Source organism: Heloderma suspectum, chromosome 5 (assembly GCF_057233095.1).
Source record: "Heloderma suspectum isolate Gila_16-S chromosome 5, 16-S_ref, whole genome shotgun sequence".
NCBI lineage: Eukaryota > Metazoa > Chordata > Lepidosauria > Squamata > Helodermatidae > Heloderma > Heloderma suspectum.
This window is the reverse complement of record NC_139462.1, coordinates 16,602,553-16,615,813: the sequence shown is the minus strand read 5'-3', so window position 1 is coordinate 16,615,813 and position 13,261 is coordinate 16,602,553. Positions and strand designations below refer to the sequence as shown.

General features: G+C 43.8%; 1 protein-coding gene across 1 annotated transcript in view; it reads right to left on the bottom strand.

The window, feature by feature from the left end:
* The window catches only part of SHROOM3 (shroom family member 3), a 263,685-nt gene continuing 250,424 nt past the window's right edge, over positions 1–13,261 (bottom strand). Inside the window, exons 8-13 of the mRNA XM_084855398.1 lie at positions 12,556–12,632; positions 8,926–9,810; positions 6,597–7,094; positions 5,123–5,273; positions 3,103–3,375; positions 1–1,739 (exon numbers count right to left, since the gene is read on the bottom strand). Coding sequence (XP_084711524.1) covers positions 1,389–1,739; positions 3,103–3,375; positions 5,123–5,273; positions 6,597–7,094; positions 8,926–9,810; positions 12,556–12,632 — 2,235 coding nt within the window. The 3' untranslated portion in view covers positions 1–1,388. The remainder of the gene's footprint in view (positions 1,740–3,102; positions 3,376–5,122; positions 5,274–6,596; positions 7,095–8,925; positions 9,811–12,555; positions 12,633–13,261) is intronic.

Here is a 13,261-nt window from a genome sequence, read left to right as displayed (position 1 = left end):
AAGAACTTTTTTTTAAAGCAATCTATAAATAAGGACATTCAAAGAACCGCCTCAATAAGTCATTCAAAATCTTGCAGGCTGCATGCGGTCCCATGCTTTCTGGTTTATTGTCTTTAAATGGTCACTGAGCCTGAGAGAGAGTCAAGGGGGAAATCTCCTAACTTCAGTTTCACACCAACTCCTGAGTTGTTTGGTTCACACAAGTGCTTGTTGAAACGGTGGTTGCTTCACATCACAGGTCTGGAAGACAGCATTTTGCTGTGCAAAGCTTTCTCAGAAAGGTCACTTACTGGTACATTCAGTGGGTACTGAAAGAGATAAATACCCTGGATCCAGTGACTGCTTGATGCATCAGGGTGGGGGGTGGGCATTCTGTGCATGGAACCTTACTCACAAACCTGCACTGGATCCTGCTGTGCAGAAAAAAAGGACAGAGATTTACCCTCTGAGTGCATAGGCATGCACTGGATGTTGCTGTTCATGAGAACACCAGGTGACCTGTAAAGGTGGGGAGGCAGATCCAATGGCTTGTACGCGTATATCTGTGGACATGATCCATAGCACTGTGATTGGGGATCCCCGCCCAGTAAAATCGAGAGCACGCTTCCCGTCTGCCTCCTGCTGCAGACGTGAATCTGTATCCACATCTAATGTCTGGGGTAACGCACACGAAGTACTGGTTGCAGGCATCATTTTTGTGTGCACAAGCATCCCTGGATCAAGTCCTGAAGCGTTTTCTGCCAGTCTTTTATCATGTATCAATACAGCTGCTCCAAGCTATAGTGTGTGGCTATGTTTGGGATTGGGGGGGAGGGGGGAAGAGTGTTCCTCTTTTGTTTTCCTCTGTTAAGTACAAAAAAAACCCCCACACAATTTTTTCTACATACATGTTGAAGTAGAATCAAATAACGGGTTAGCGTATGTACAAAACCTTTACATCATTCTATCTTGTAGGTTTAAAAAATATAAATACCGATATTGTTCAAGACAGCAGGTATCTCATTCATATTTTAATTAAGGCTTCATTATTGTTTATCCTTCATTATTTAATGACCATTGATGCTCAGAGGGACCCGGGACTCCTTTAGTGAGAACAGCTTGAAATTATCTATGATAAGCCGACCTTCCTCATTGCTGACCTCTTCCGCATCACTTTCGCTGACCTCTTCCGCATCTCTTTTAGCCACAACAATCGAGTCCCTTCTCACGTGGATTAAGACAGGCTTACACTGTAATCTCAGGGAGAAGAAAAAAAGCTTCCATGCTGTTTATTTTCGTTATGTTGATTTAAAAAAAATTAAACCCACCATCAATTAAAAAAGTTAAAAGCGCTGTCTGATTAAATAAACTCAAGGAGAAGGTTTTGACACAGCCCCCTCTGAGAGAGGTCAGAGCAAAGAGGATGGCGGTGGAGGCCTGTTATTACTACTGGTCCCAATGGGGGGTGCTGGGGGCTCTGCTGGCTTTTTGCTCTGAAGGGCGAAGTCCGCGGGGAGACTCTCCAAAAGGCACTTGAGCTGCTCTTGGCCAAGTTTGATCCTGTCATCCAGATCGCGCTGTTCTATGAGCAGCGCAGATTTCATCTTCACAAAATGCTGGTAGTCCTGAAGCTGGTCCTCCGGGAGATAATTGCACAAAATGTCCAAGACCACACGCTCGCGGCGGTCCAGGTTCTCCTTCAGCTCACAGGCATCTTCATGCTGGCCTGCCAGCATTTTTCGCTTCTCATTCAAAGAGCTCTGTCCCATGTTGCGGGGTGGGGAGGAAGGAAGAAAGGAAGGAAAATGAGAGATTTAGCATCACAGCTTGGGAGTTAGCATTCCCTGATCTGCTCCTTCTTCATTTTCAGCCTTTGAGCTGGATTCACCCAACAACATTTGAACGCTTTAAAGAAAGTTAACCTGAGTTGAACTAGCCTATAGAATAGCTTGCCATACATGTATGGATCACAACACAACCACCCCAAATACAGCATGGGAGCTCTTGCCCATTCCCCCTGAGGGCTTCCCCATTCACTTCAATTGAAGGGACAGGTCTAGATCTCCTCACTTGAAGTGTGTAGGAGGCATGCTGGCATTCCTCAACCTGGTGCCCTCCAGATGTTTTGGACTGCAACTTCCGGTGTTCCTGACCATTAGCTATGCTGGCTGGGGCTGATGGGAGTTAAAGTCCAAAACATCTGGGGGACACCAGGTTGGGAAAGGGTGGAGTATGCTGTCCTAACCCATCAGCTCACATGCCACCAATGTGTGTTTGCACCCATGCTCTGAAAGAGCTGTAGTTTACTCCTGCAGTTACTACTTCACTTCTGTACGTCCGCACTCACAAAGCAGTTTACTCCCCTGCTTAGCTGTTAGCACAGAAGTGAAATACTTTATGCTCCAGCATTAACTTCAGCAGTTAAATTTGCTGCAATCACATACTAATCCTACACACAAGTACTCAGAAGTAAGCTCCACTGAGTTCAATGGGAGGTACTCCTAGCACAGCAACTGCAGGGTTGCAGTCTAAATGTGTTAGTCATTTAGGTGCTGCAGGCTTTTATTGCACCCTTGCCCTGCCTCATTCATAGAATTTTACCAAGGGCGGGCAGGTGGGGGTTCAGACGTCATTGTTGTCCACTCGTAACCCATGTTTTCCCACTGCTTCTTCCATCTTTTTCCTTACTATGGAAAATCCATTAAGAAAGTAAAGATGGAATAGCTGCACAACACCTTCTGATTGTTATCATTTTCCAGCAATTTCTGTACCGGTTTGCACAGCCACCTAAGTGGGGAGTAAAACAAAAGGTACATTCGCATCTACCCCCATCAAACAGCACTAGAAACAGCAAAGTATTTCATCTCAGCAGGTGCAGGGATACGATAGCCAACAAGGGTAGTTCACTCCCCACTGCCTTGGCAATGTGGGCTGTATTAAAAGTGAAGAACTTCATACACTGTTGGTATTACTGCTGTAGTAGGCAAACAACACCTTTTGAGTTGGCAGTAAGAAATTAGGTATTTTATTGCCAAAGTTACTGCTGGAATTAAATTCTGCCCTTTCAGAAAGAAGGTGTGAAGAAGTCCTACATTCAAGTGCTAGTTTTCTGAATTGACATACCCTTTCTTTATTATCAGCGTCTTGACTGAGGCTGCTGAGAACATTCTCCACCCGGGCCAGGCGTCCTGAGAGTGAAAGCAAGAGGCTGACCACTTTATCCAGGTCTCCAATGAACATCCTGTATTTTTCAAACTCATTGGGCTTGCACAGGCCACTGATCAAGGCTTCCATTTCCTCTCCCAAGGCATTGTTGAGCTTGATGTCTGCCAGGAGGCTCTCCTTGGCTTCTTTTAGAGTCTCCAATTTGTGCGACAAGCTTTCAATAAGTTCAGCCTGGAGGGATAGAATCGAGCAGAAATCAGTCTATACTATCATGCTGTAGCATTTCTCTGAAGATTCTTTATGAATCCCTCCAGCCAATAAATATGTATGCAAATAAACTAATCAGGAAGAGTGGTGATTCGTTCAGATGCTGATGCTATTGCTATAATCAGTTCACAGTAGTATGATCTCCTAAGGCAGGGGCGGGCAACTTGTGAGCCTGCAGATGTTTTGGCCTACAACTCCCATCAACCCTAGCCAGCATAGCCAATGGTGAAGGATGATGGGAGGCCAAACCATCTGGAGGGCTGCAAGTTGCCCACCCATGTCTTAAGGAATTACACCATGCAAGATAGAAATAGCAGTTTATTGGGTACAAAGTATAAAGCAGAGTTGCTGAGAGGGAGAGGGAGACAGATTATGTTCCCTGTTTATAGTGCACAGAACTAATAGAGGACGCTCCTATGCAAATGAAAGAATTTGACATTGATACAATTTTCACTTGCTGTTCCATAAATCAAGAGAAAAGGCCCTGCAGCTGGTGTATTTTTTTGGCACCACTTGGTCGCTGCAGTGAGCTAACTCTTAAAAACAAACAAACACCTAGATTTTTTGTTTGTTTGCACAGCACAAAGAAATGGGAGGTCATATGTACGAGATAAATAATTGAGCCATTATGTTGACTTCAACAACAGAAGTATTTACTGACTATGACAGAAACTGAGTAGCTTTCTGTTAACAGAGAGTTAGAAAAAACAGACCTAAGACCTTAAGAAGCTTTCACCACTTGTCACATTTTAGGCAGGAGAGAGCATTTGCAGAGCAGAAACCATTTGGACCTTGTACATAACCATAGATGTCTCTCTAGCTTCCCCTCTTATTCTGGTATACTTGGTTTTCTTAGCCCATTGTGTTGCAATATGCAACATCTCTAATCACAGGATTTATTTCTGTTTCCTACGTTATTGCTCCAGTTTACCAAAGTCAATCCTAACCCACTCTTCTATGGTGTTTGCAGTTCCTGCCAGTTTTGAATCATCAACCTACATCGTCCAACACATTTGCGGTCTGCATGTTTTTTGCAGGAAATGGGAAGCATTGTGTTTTCTCTCCTGTTTTCTGTAAATCCCTTTTGTCAACCTTATTTTACTTGTGGACACAATTGCAGAGCTGACAGCAGAGTGCCTGGGATTAGCTGTCTAATATTTCAGCTTGGAGTCCTGAAATGAAGCCCAAGTATTTGCCTTGAAATAATTAATGATTCCAGATAGTTGTTGCTGCAGCTCTTTTGTATATTGACAAAGGCAAAGGGACCACTGAAGGCTTTTTGCCCAGCCTAGCACCACCACCACCACCACCACCACCACCACCACCACCCGTCACCTTGAATCTGGGCCCAATCCTAGGTGGCACTGCATTTTTTGCAAAGAATTTAGGCTATCCACAATATTTTTGGTTTCTTATTTTTAAATGCAGAAAATAACACTGCCTTGTTCATTGGAAGCTGAGTAGCAACATAAGCATCAGAGGGCATTTACATGGATAGTTATCCTTATAGAATAACCCCCTGAAACACACTTGAAATTCTAGTTTTGCATCAACTCTTCTAGATTTCACCATGCATTGCACATCCACTGTCCGGTCTTCCTTAAGGGCTAGAAGTTTGCTCTTTATCATTACATTCTGCATTTTGTGCACTGCAATCACAGAAACATGCGGTTCACATAGCTCTGCTTATGTTCATGGCTGGGAATCTCACCTTCTTTTCATTGATATCCACCTGTTCTTCATCCCCACCTCCTTCCTCAGGCAAATCCTTGATTTTGTTCAGGAGTTCAACTTTGGGTACAGACACATTGTAGTAAGCTGGGCACGAGGCCAGCGTCATGACAGCTTCCTTCTTGTCTTTCCTAAACAACGACACAGAACACATATACTTAGGAGTCTGGGATGAGATGGTTGCCCTTCTTGTGCTAATTAAGAAGCACTCAAAAACTGGTGTGGAAGGATGAGAAAGATGTTTTCCTCACTTTGAAGCCAAATCTCAGCCAGCAGAGTACTTTTCTTAAAGTACCTGGTCAGTGACATTAATTAGGGATTGCCACCAGTTGCCACAGGTCAACTATTAAAAAAATTATCCTCCTGTACAGCATAGGATTTTCTGTCTTCATGGAATCCTTTCCCTGTGGACACATCTGCAAAAGAAACCCACACCATTTCAGACTCTGGGGTTTATTGTACATACTCAGTTCACATGAGTTCAGCATTGGTCAAGCTAACCATCTTCAACGCTGCCCTGGTTGAACTGAATGCATGACCCCAGAATACAACTAACCAACACTCTTTTGTAGCTTCACGTTGGACGGGGAAATTGAGGACAAGCTATCTTCCAGAAAAACATCTCCGCTATTACTGATCCTCTCACTGCAAAACTCTGAGGAATCACACTGTTCCCTGGGACACTGTTTGAAAAATAATCAGCATAAGAGGTGCCACCTTCAGGTACTGCTACTCATGCCACACATTCCACTCAAATGGCAGCACAAATGGCTTTTTAGCAATTGTGCAACTCTGGGTGTCTCTACACATGCTATTCACTGCACACTCATGACTGGACAGTCACGGAAGTTTGCGGGTTAATTAGATGACATCGTCAACATCCAGGGCTCCTCCCACACTATCCCCAGCATAAGGCATCAATCAGTTTAAACCTCTTTTTAAATCAGGTGGAATAAACTACACAGTGTACTGCTATTTTTCAGCAACTAGATGGTGCTGTTTTTCATTCAATTATATTGGGGCTGCTGAGAAAGGACGTTTAGAGCCAATCATCAACGCACCAAGGAAAGGGAAGTAAAATGCTCCGTGCGGCTCCCAATCTTTTCTTTAATGTAGAGGAGCCCAAAGGCATGATATCCCATTCCCGCACAGAACAGAGGCAAACAAAAATAGATTGTACCCTTCTTCAGGGGAGCAGGTCGAGGGTTTGGGTAGCCGTGATGCTGTTTCTCTTTGACAAAAGGAAAATCCCCCAGCGTGTGTGCCCCTGAGCAGAAGCCTAGTAAGGGATACCAAAAAAGTGTCATTTTTGAACGAGCCTGATGATAGGACAATGTTTCTTTGTTTATGAAGCATGTAATGTTGGGCAATGTGCTGTACTGCAAGTGGAGAGCAAAAAGGTATCCGCCCTGCTGACACACAGAGTGGAAAACCTTAAGGAAAATGGTGCTTACGTGTTATCATCCAGAACAGAACTACTGGCAGAACTATTGGTCCCTTTCTGCATCATCTTCCTCTTCGAGTTCTCTTTCAGTATCCTGGCCCCACTGGGAAATATCCCTTCCATCAAGTCCATGGTGGTCTTCGTCTTGGAATCCGGATCCAGGATACTCGCTAGAGACTTGTCCTTGTAGATAATCTCCTTAGCTAAGGCTTCCTCCCTCATATCCTCTGGAGTCTTCATCTTCCCTGTGTAATTCTCAGGGCCGAGTCCAACATTTTCAGATTCCCAACTTGCAATGATGGGTCCTCCAGGCTGACCAGCAGGTGTTTCATCAACTGGCCCTCGCATGGTCAGAAGATGCTGCTGGGCTTTTGAGGAAGGTGCAATGCCATTCACTTTGGATCCTGAGGTCTCAGTAGGTGGAGCAGCAGAGCTGCTGTTGGTGATGACGTTGTTTGGTTCTGCTTTCTCCCTCTCATTGGAGTTCCTGGGAAACGTCTTAAGGTTCCTGTTAATAAGCAGGAAAAAAGCCATTTTAAACCAGGGATCCTGAAACTCTGTCACAGAGAACCTCCTCAAGGCAAGAAGGCAACTATTTGAGCTTTCCCTAATTTAACTTACATCTCGATCCTAACCACCTGTATTTGGAAGTTAAGGGCACAATTCTATGCATATTTAGATAGAAAGAAGTCCTACAACTCCCAGCATTCCCCAGCTAGCCATGCTGGCTGGGGAATGCTGGGAGTTGTAGGACTTTTTTTTCTGTCTAAACATACATAGGATTGCACCCTAAGTCTCATCAATTTCTAAGACAGAGTGCATACGATAACAGTCTAAGATAGAACACAATACAGATATTTTAACTGGCAATGTCAACCCTTGGCTATAGTTTGGGGGTCAAGCTGGAACGGTCACTTGTAAATATTCAGAATTTGCCAACATTTTGAATGTCACCATTCAAATTTGAATATTAATGTTTAAAGTCAAAACTCAAATTTGAATTTTGATTATGAAACTCTACATCAAACTGCAATTCTCTTAAGTTTGCTGGCATCTCTTGATAGCTTATGTTTTAAGCCTGATTAATCAAAGCAATAAAATGGCACGAGTCATTGCACAACAACTGTCAAACACACTTAGGGCTCAATCCTATGGCCAACAGACAGTGTCTAGATGGCCATAGGATTTTTCGGTTTCTGAGAACCGAGCTCGGAGCCAGAGCTTTGAGCTTGGTTCCCAGAAACCTCACTCCCTGCCCCGCCCCCACCATCTCGTAGGCAGTGCGGTTCATCTCTGGCTCTGCGCTTGTAAGAGCAGCATGGAGCAGGTGAAAAGGGGGCGCTCCCAGGGGTGGGGAGGAGACCGCAGAAGCATCGTTATGCCACTTCCCATGCGCCATCTGGCCTCCCTGACCCGCTCCGACGCACCCCAGCTAGACAGCTGAAATCGACTGTCTAGCCACAAATGCAGGGCGGCTGGAGCACGGAGGAGAGGATACTCTCCGTGCTCCACCCACCCTGCATTGGACAGTCAGCCGCCTCTGATTTCGGAGGCGGCTGACTATCTCCATAGGATTGCGCCCTTAAGTGTTAAATGCTATTGCATGCCAACCATCATCAGGTCTAAACTACCACTGCATGTCAACTATCAATTACAGTCAGATCCTACCCACCCACCATCAAATATCAACTACTTCTTATCAACTACTATAATAAAATATAATCAGATATTAAATACAAAGATATCGAGTACTTGGTAAATACTGGGTGAAGATTTGGGAATTCAGAGAATAGTTCCCCTGACAATGTGCAGAGGATAATTTTGGGGAACAAACTCATTTCAATTTGGAGCAGGCAAATCCATGAAAAATGGAGGCTAGATGCATCCCTTAAAATCCTTGTTGTTGAGATTTATTTATTTACAATATTTGTATACCACTCCACATCCAAAGATTTCAGACTGGTGAACAGCAGACAGGATGAAAGAATAAAAACACCTTGTTAAAATAATTAATATTTTCTAAAAGAAACAGAGTTCTGATAAAAATGAGTTTTGATAAACCATGGCTGGTCACTCAAGGAAGGCCGCCCAAAACAACAATGTCTTCAGGAGGCGCCGGACGCAACACAACGTTGGTGCCTGCCTGACTTCCAAAGGCAGGGAATTCCATAGGAAGGGGGCCACCACATTGAAGGCTCTTTTCCTGGTGGACTCTAGCCGGGCCATGGGTCCATTTGGAACCACTAGGAACATGTCCTCTGAGATCCTAAGAAAGCAAAACAGAAAAAACAAATGTACAGATAGGAAGAGTGGGGAAGGATAGTATAGCACCTCTGTACCTTATTACAGAACCCTCCTCTCCAAGATTTGTAGATTTGTCTGCTGCTGGCTCATCTGCTTCCAGTGCAGTGGCAGCAGGAGGTGGAAATCCTTCCAAGGCACTTGCAGTGGTGCTGGGGCTCAGCGCAGGAAGTGGACGCAATGGAGGGGGTGAATGCTCAGATGCAGAACCCGCAGCACGGGGCTCTGCCTCTTTGAAGAAAACGTCGTCATCATCCTCTTCTCGATGGAGCAGTGGAGGAGTCATCTGCAGACAGGATTCCGAGATGCGGAGAGAGAGTCTCCCTTGACCAGAAGCAGTCTCTGGCTCAGAACAGGAGCTGCTTTGAGAAGGAAGGCTTTGCCACCGTTGGAAGACCTTCTGCCCAGAGGTCTGCAGAGGCATGGAGCTCTTTGGGAAGCCGTCGTCTCTGACCCATTTAACTTTAGGTGGGAGATGTCTCTGAGGCAGTGTGGCCTTCCAATTCCAAGCTGCTGCTTCTATTGGCTCCTTGGGTGGACAGTTGGCACTCTCCAAAACCTGGGACTGAATTTTACCATTGTCATCCTGGTCAGGTTTGGGTTGCCATCTTGTTACTAGGCCTTCTCCAGCCACTGGGAAATCCAAGGAAGCTGAGGTGGAGTTAGCAGCATTAGACCAGCCAGATCTAGAAGGAGTAATGAGTCTGGCACCTAGCTTAGAATTGGGACGATGACCCCTCGTATCTGTCGAAGGCGAGGCAAACGCAGATGTTCTGCTGAGATGCCTGAGGAGATCTGGGGCTTTCTGGCTCTCATTCAGTACAGATGAACTACTGACGCCCTCATTGCTGTGACGAGGGTGGGGATGATAGTGTGTGAATGCCGACGTCTCCATCTGACCTCTTTCTTTACTGCCAAATAATCTGGGACAGGGTGTAAAAACGGGAAGGGTTTTTTTTTAAAGAGAGACAATAAATCAAGATGATGTGTCAATTTAATAAAAATGTAGAGTCTAGACTTCTGCACTAAAAAAAACAAAACCCAAACAAAGGTCGAAACACAAATGCTAAAAATTCAGCAAGGGAAATAAAATCTGCACAAATGAAGAATATTTGCATATACTTAATTCTTTCATTGCATTCCAAATGCTATGGCTGTGTTCTTGCTGAATTTGGAACATTTTTTTTATTTTATTTTATCAAGGACTAAGGTTGTGGAGATGGACTGAAATTATGCTGTGCTGGATGAGAAGATTTGGGTGTGTGAAAGGGAAGGCACGTAGAAGTCTTCTCTGCCAAGTACAACTCCAAACTGTCTCATCTGCACCTGTTACCTACTTTGTTTATGTTTACAAGCAATTTTGTCCTCAAAGATGAGGACTAGTAACCTACGTGTATTTTTAAAAATGCATATACACTTGGGAGTCTCCGCTTGGCAGTATGGCATGCAGCTATCCAGTATCCATTTCTATTGGATATCAGCTGCAGATTTTTATCACCCCATTGTTTACATTTTTCAGATAATAACTGGTCTTCATCTCTCCCTTGAAAGAAATAGTTACTTATGCCTACTCTCCATTTCCTGTCTTTCTTCCAGCTGTGGCTCCCTGAAAAAGCATTTCCACTTATACAATAACCATTTCATTTTATGATGATCCAGTGATGGGGATTTTATCAAAGGATTCCTATATGCTGATTAACATTCCAGGTACAGTGAAGAATTTTCTCTGGCTTATTGATTCCTTCAGAATTCTGGCAGAGCTCTGAGTTAGAGTTTCTCCTTACAAGGTCCACATTGATTTTTCTTTAGTGGGTTGTATCCAATGTTAGCCTAACTTAAGTCCCATTCATTTTAATGGGTCTACTCTTAAGTAGAAATTACATTGGGCACAACCCAATATGCCTCTTCATTTTCTCTTATCTGCCATAGTTAACTATAGGTGGTTTTTAAAAACCAGTTGGTTCCATTTTGGAAAATAAAATCTGTAAAAATACTCCTGAATGTAAAACCCTTCCCCCAGAGGAATGTGCTTAATGTAACACATAAATTGCTGATACAGCAATGGCATTCCGAAGGCTTTAAGATGGTAATAAGCACTTAGGAATGTTAGCCTTGGCAGTAACATATATTACTTAAGAATCCACTTCCCGCTCCTGTTGGCTCATTTCTGTGCGAGTGTCAAGCTAGTTACTTAAAAAGCTGTGTGGAAAAAGCAATGTACAAAGAATCTGGAAACACTGATTAATTGGAGAGGATGAGAAGACAAACCAGGGTGCTTGCATGCAATACCACTAACTAACTACTCAGAACTACTCAGGAGCTATTTGCAAGATTCCCATGATTTGCAAGAGGGGTGGGGTGGGGTAGGACATAATCCTCAGGTCCTCTCTCTTCAAAACATCCCTCGTTAGAAACTAGGCACTGACACCAAGGCTGGCTTAGCAGCTGCAATTCCCAAATAATCAGTTCTCTCTGACTCTTTACTGTTGAAACCATAAGTGATAACAAGCTATTTGCAGTTCATCAGAAGATAGTACTGCAAGAATCATGATGCCTCCTGGCTGACTCAGAATGAATGGTAGGCTTGCACGGTTGCATCTCCTCCATGGTGACTCCCCATGCTGCTCCTGATAACATGAACATTTTTTGTCAACGTCGTTACGGTGGCCTGCATTGCTATGCGCCAAGTCAGCAGTACTCACTCCCATAGGAGATGTGTCACCAACATGGTGCACTCTGCCCTAGTCATGTGACTGGAAGGTACATACATTATCCAGAGAAGCATGGGAGGAAACACAGACACAGCGGCAGCAGCCATGTTTCAAGGTAAAGCATTTGCACTATGAGTGGGAACAGCAGATGCAAGAATTACTCATGATTTGGTGTTCTGACTAATAATGCAACATCAGGATCTCTAATATACAGCTCACACCTACAGATGTGCTCCAGAGTTCATTCCCAGAAACACCCAGTTGCAAACAAGATCTCCATTCCAGCAATTAGGTTGTTTCATTATTATGGGTTTGCAGAAGCATAAACCAGTTTTGCATGTACAATACTAGCTAAGGTGTCATTTCTGAATTAGATAAGCTTTACAAAAATGAAATCTTTGTGTTATCAACAGATTCCATTTAAGCCAGCTACAGGGGCATGGTGTGAACATGTGGGTAAAAGTTTACACATTTTTAAACAGTTTTAAAGTGATTCTCTAAAAAATTGGCCCCCATGCCACTTAACTTGTGTAAAAACAAACATTTTCATGCTGCCATAATTGCATCCCTCTTTTCTTGCTCCAGAGGCTGTCTCTCCAAGGGTACTTATAGGGAACTATCAATTTGAATTTGTTTCATATCTTTTGGTTAGTTTCTGTAAATCTTTGGAGGTTTACAACCGTACAACCCTGGCTCCCCTCTTGCTCAGAAGCATACCTTGACCATGCAGGGAAAACAAAGTGACAAGAAATGGAAGGGGACAGTTAAAAAAAGTAACTGTGTTATTTTTTCTTGAGCCAATCCTACTGATGAAAAAGTATACAAAAACACTTCATCTGGAAAAGCTGAAAAGTAGCTAATCCTCAGCGAGATACAGAGCAAGCTTATCTATTATTTTATAATGCAAATATTGTCAATAAATCCCAAAACATTTATCACAAACAAACCAATATTTACCTGGTGCCAGCACCCACCACGTAGAAAGGATCTTTCACAAAACGACTGAACTCAATATGGTCTCCCATCAGCGAGTCCTTAGGGAGAAAGAGAAGAAGAGTTAAAAAGGTGACAGAAAATGGAACATTCTATAGATGGTACCTTTTGGAGATAGTTGTATTTTGTGTGAGTTTAGGTGTATGTGCTCCATAAATAGTGGAGGAAAGGAAAGAGGTTGGTTTGCATGCATATTATGAAGGGGTTTGTGATCTAATTCTTCCAACACTCTAATACAAGAAGCTCCTTGCAATGTTCATGTGTAGCTTAAGCAAAATGGAATACCTCCACCCCAAGCCAATGCATTAGCACCCTAGTCAGCAACAGGTTTTAATGGAGGGAGAGGTTGAAGAAACAGGGAAGAACATGGTGGGCCAAATTCCTTTCCCCATTGTCAAAATAAACCGTTGATATGTTCTACAAATATAGTTGCTGCTCCTTCTGCAACTGCCCCCATTCCTACCTTTGAGTTTCCATCAAGGGGAGTTGATATCCTGACTGTTAGAGCAATACGACAATGGAACCAATTACCTCGGGAGGTGGTGGGCTCTCCCACACTGGAGACATTCAAGATGAAGCTGGACAGCCATCTGTCAGGGATGCTCTGCCTGGGATTCCTGCACTGAGCAGAGGGTTGGACTCGATGGTCTTAGAGGCCCCTTCCAACCCT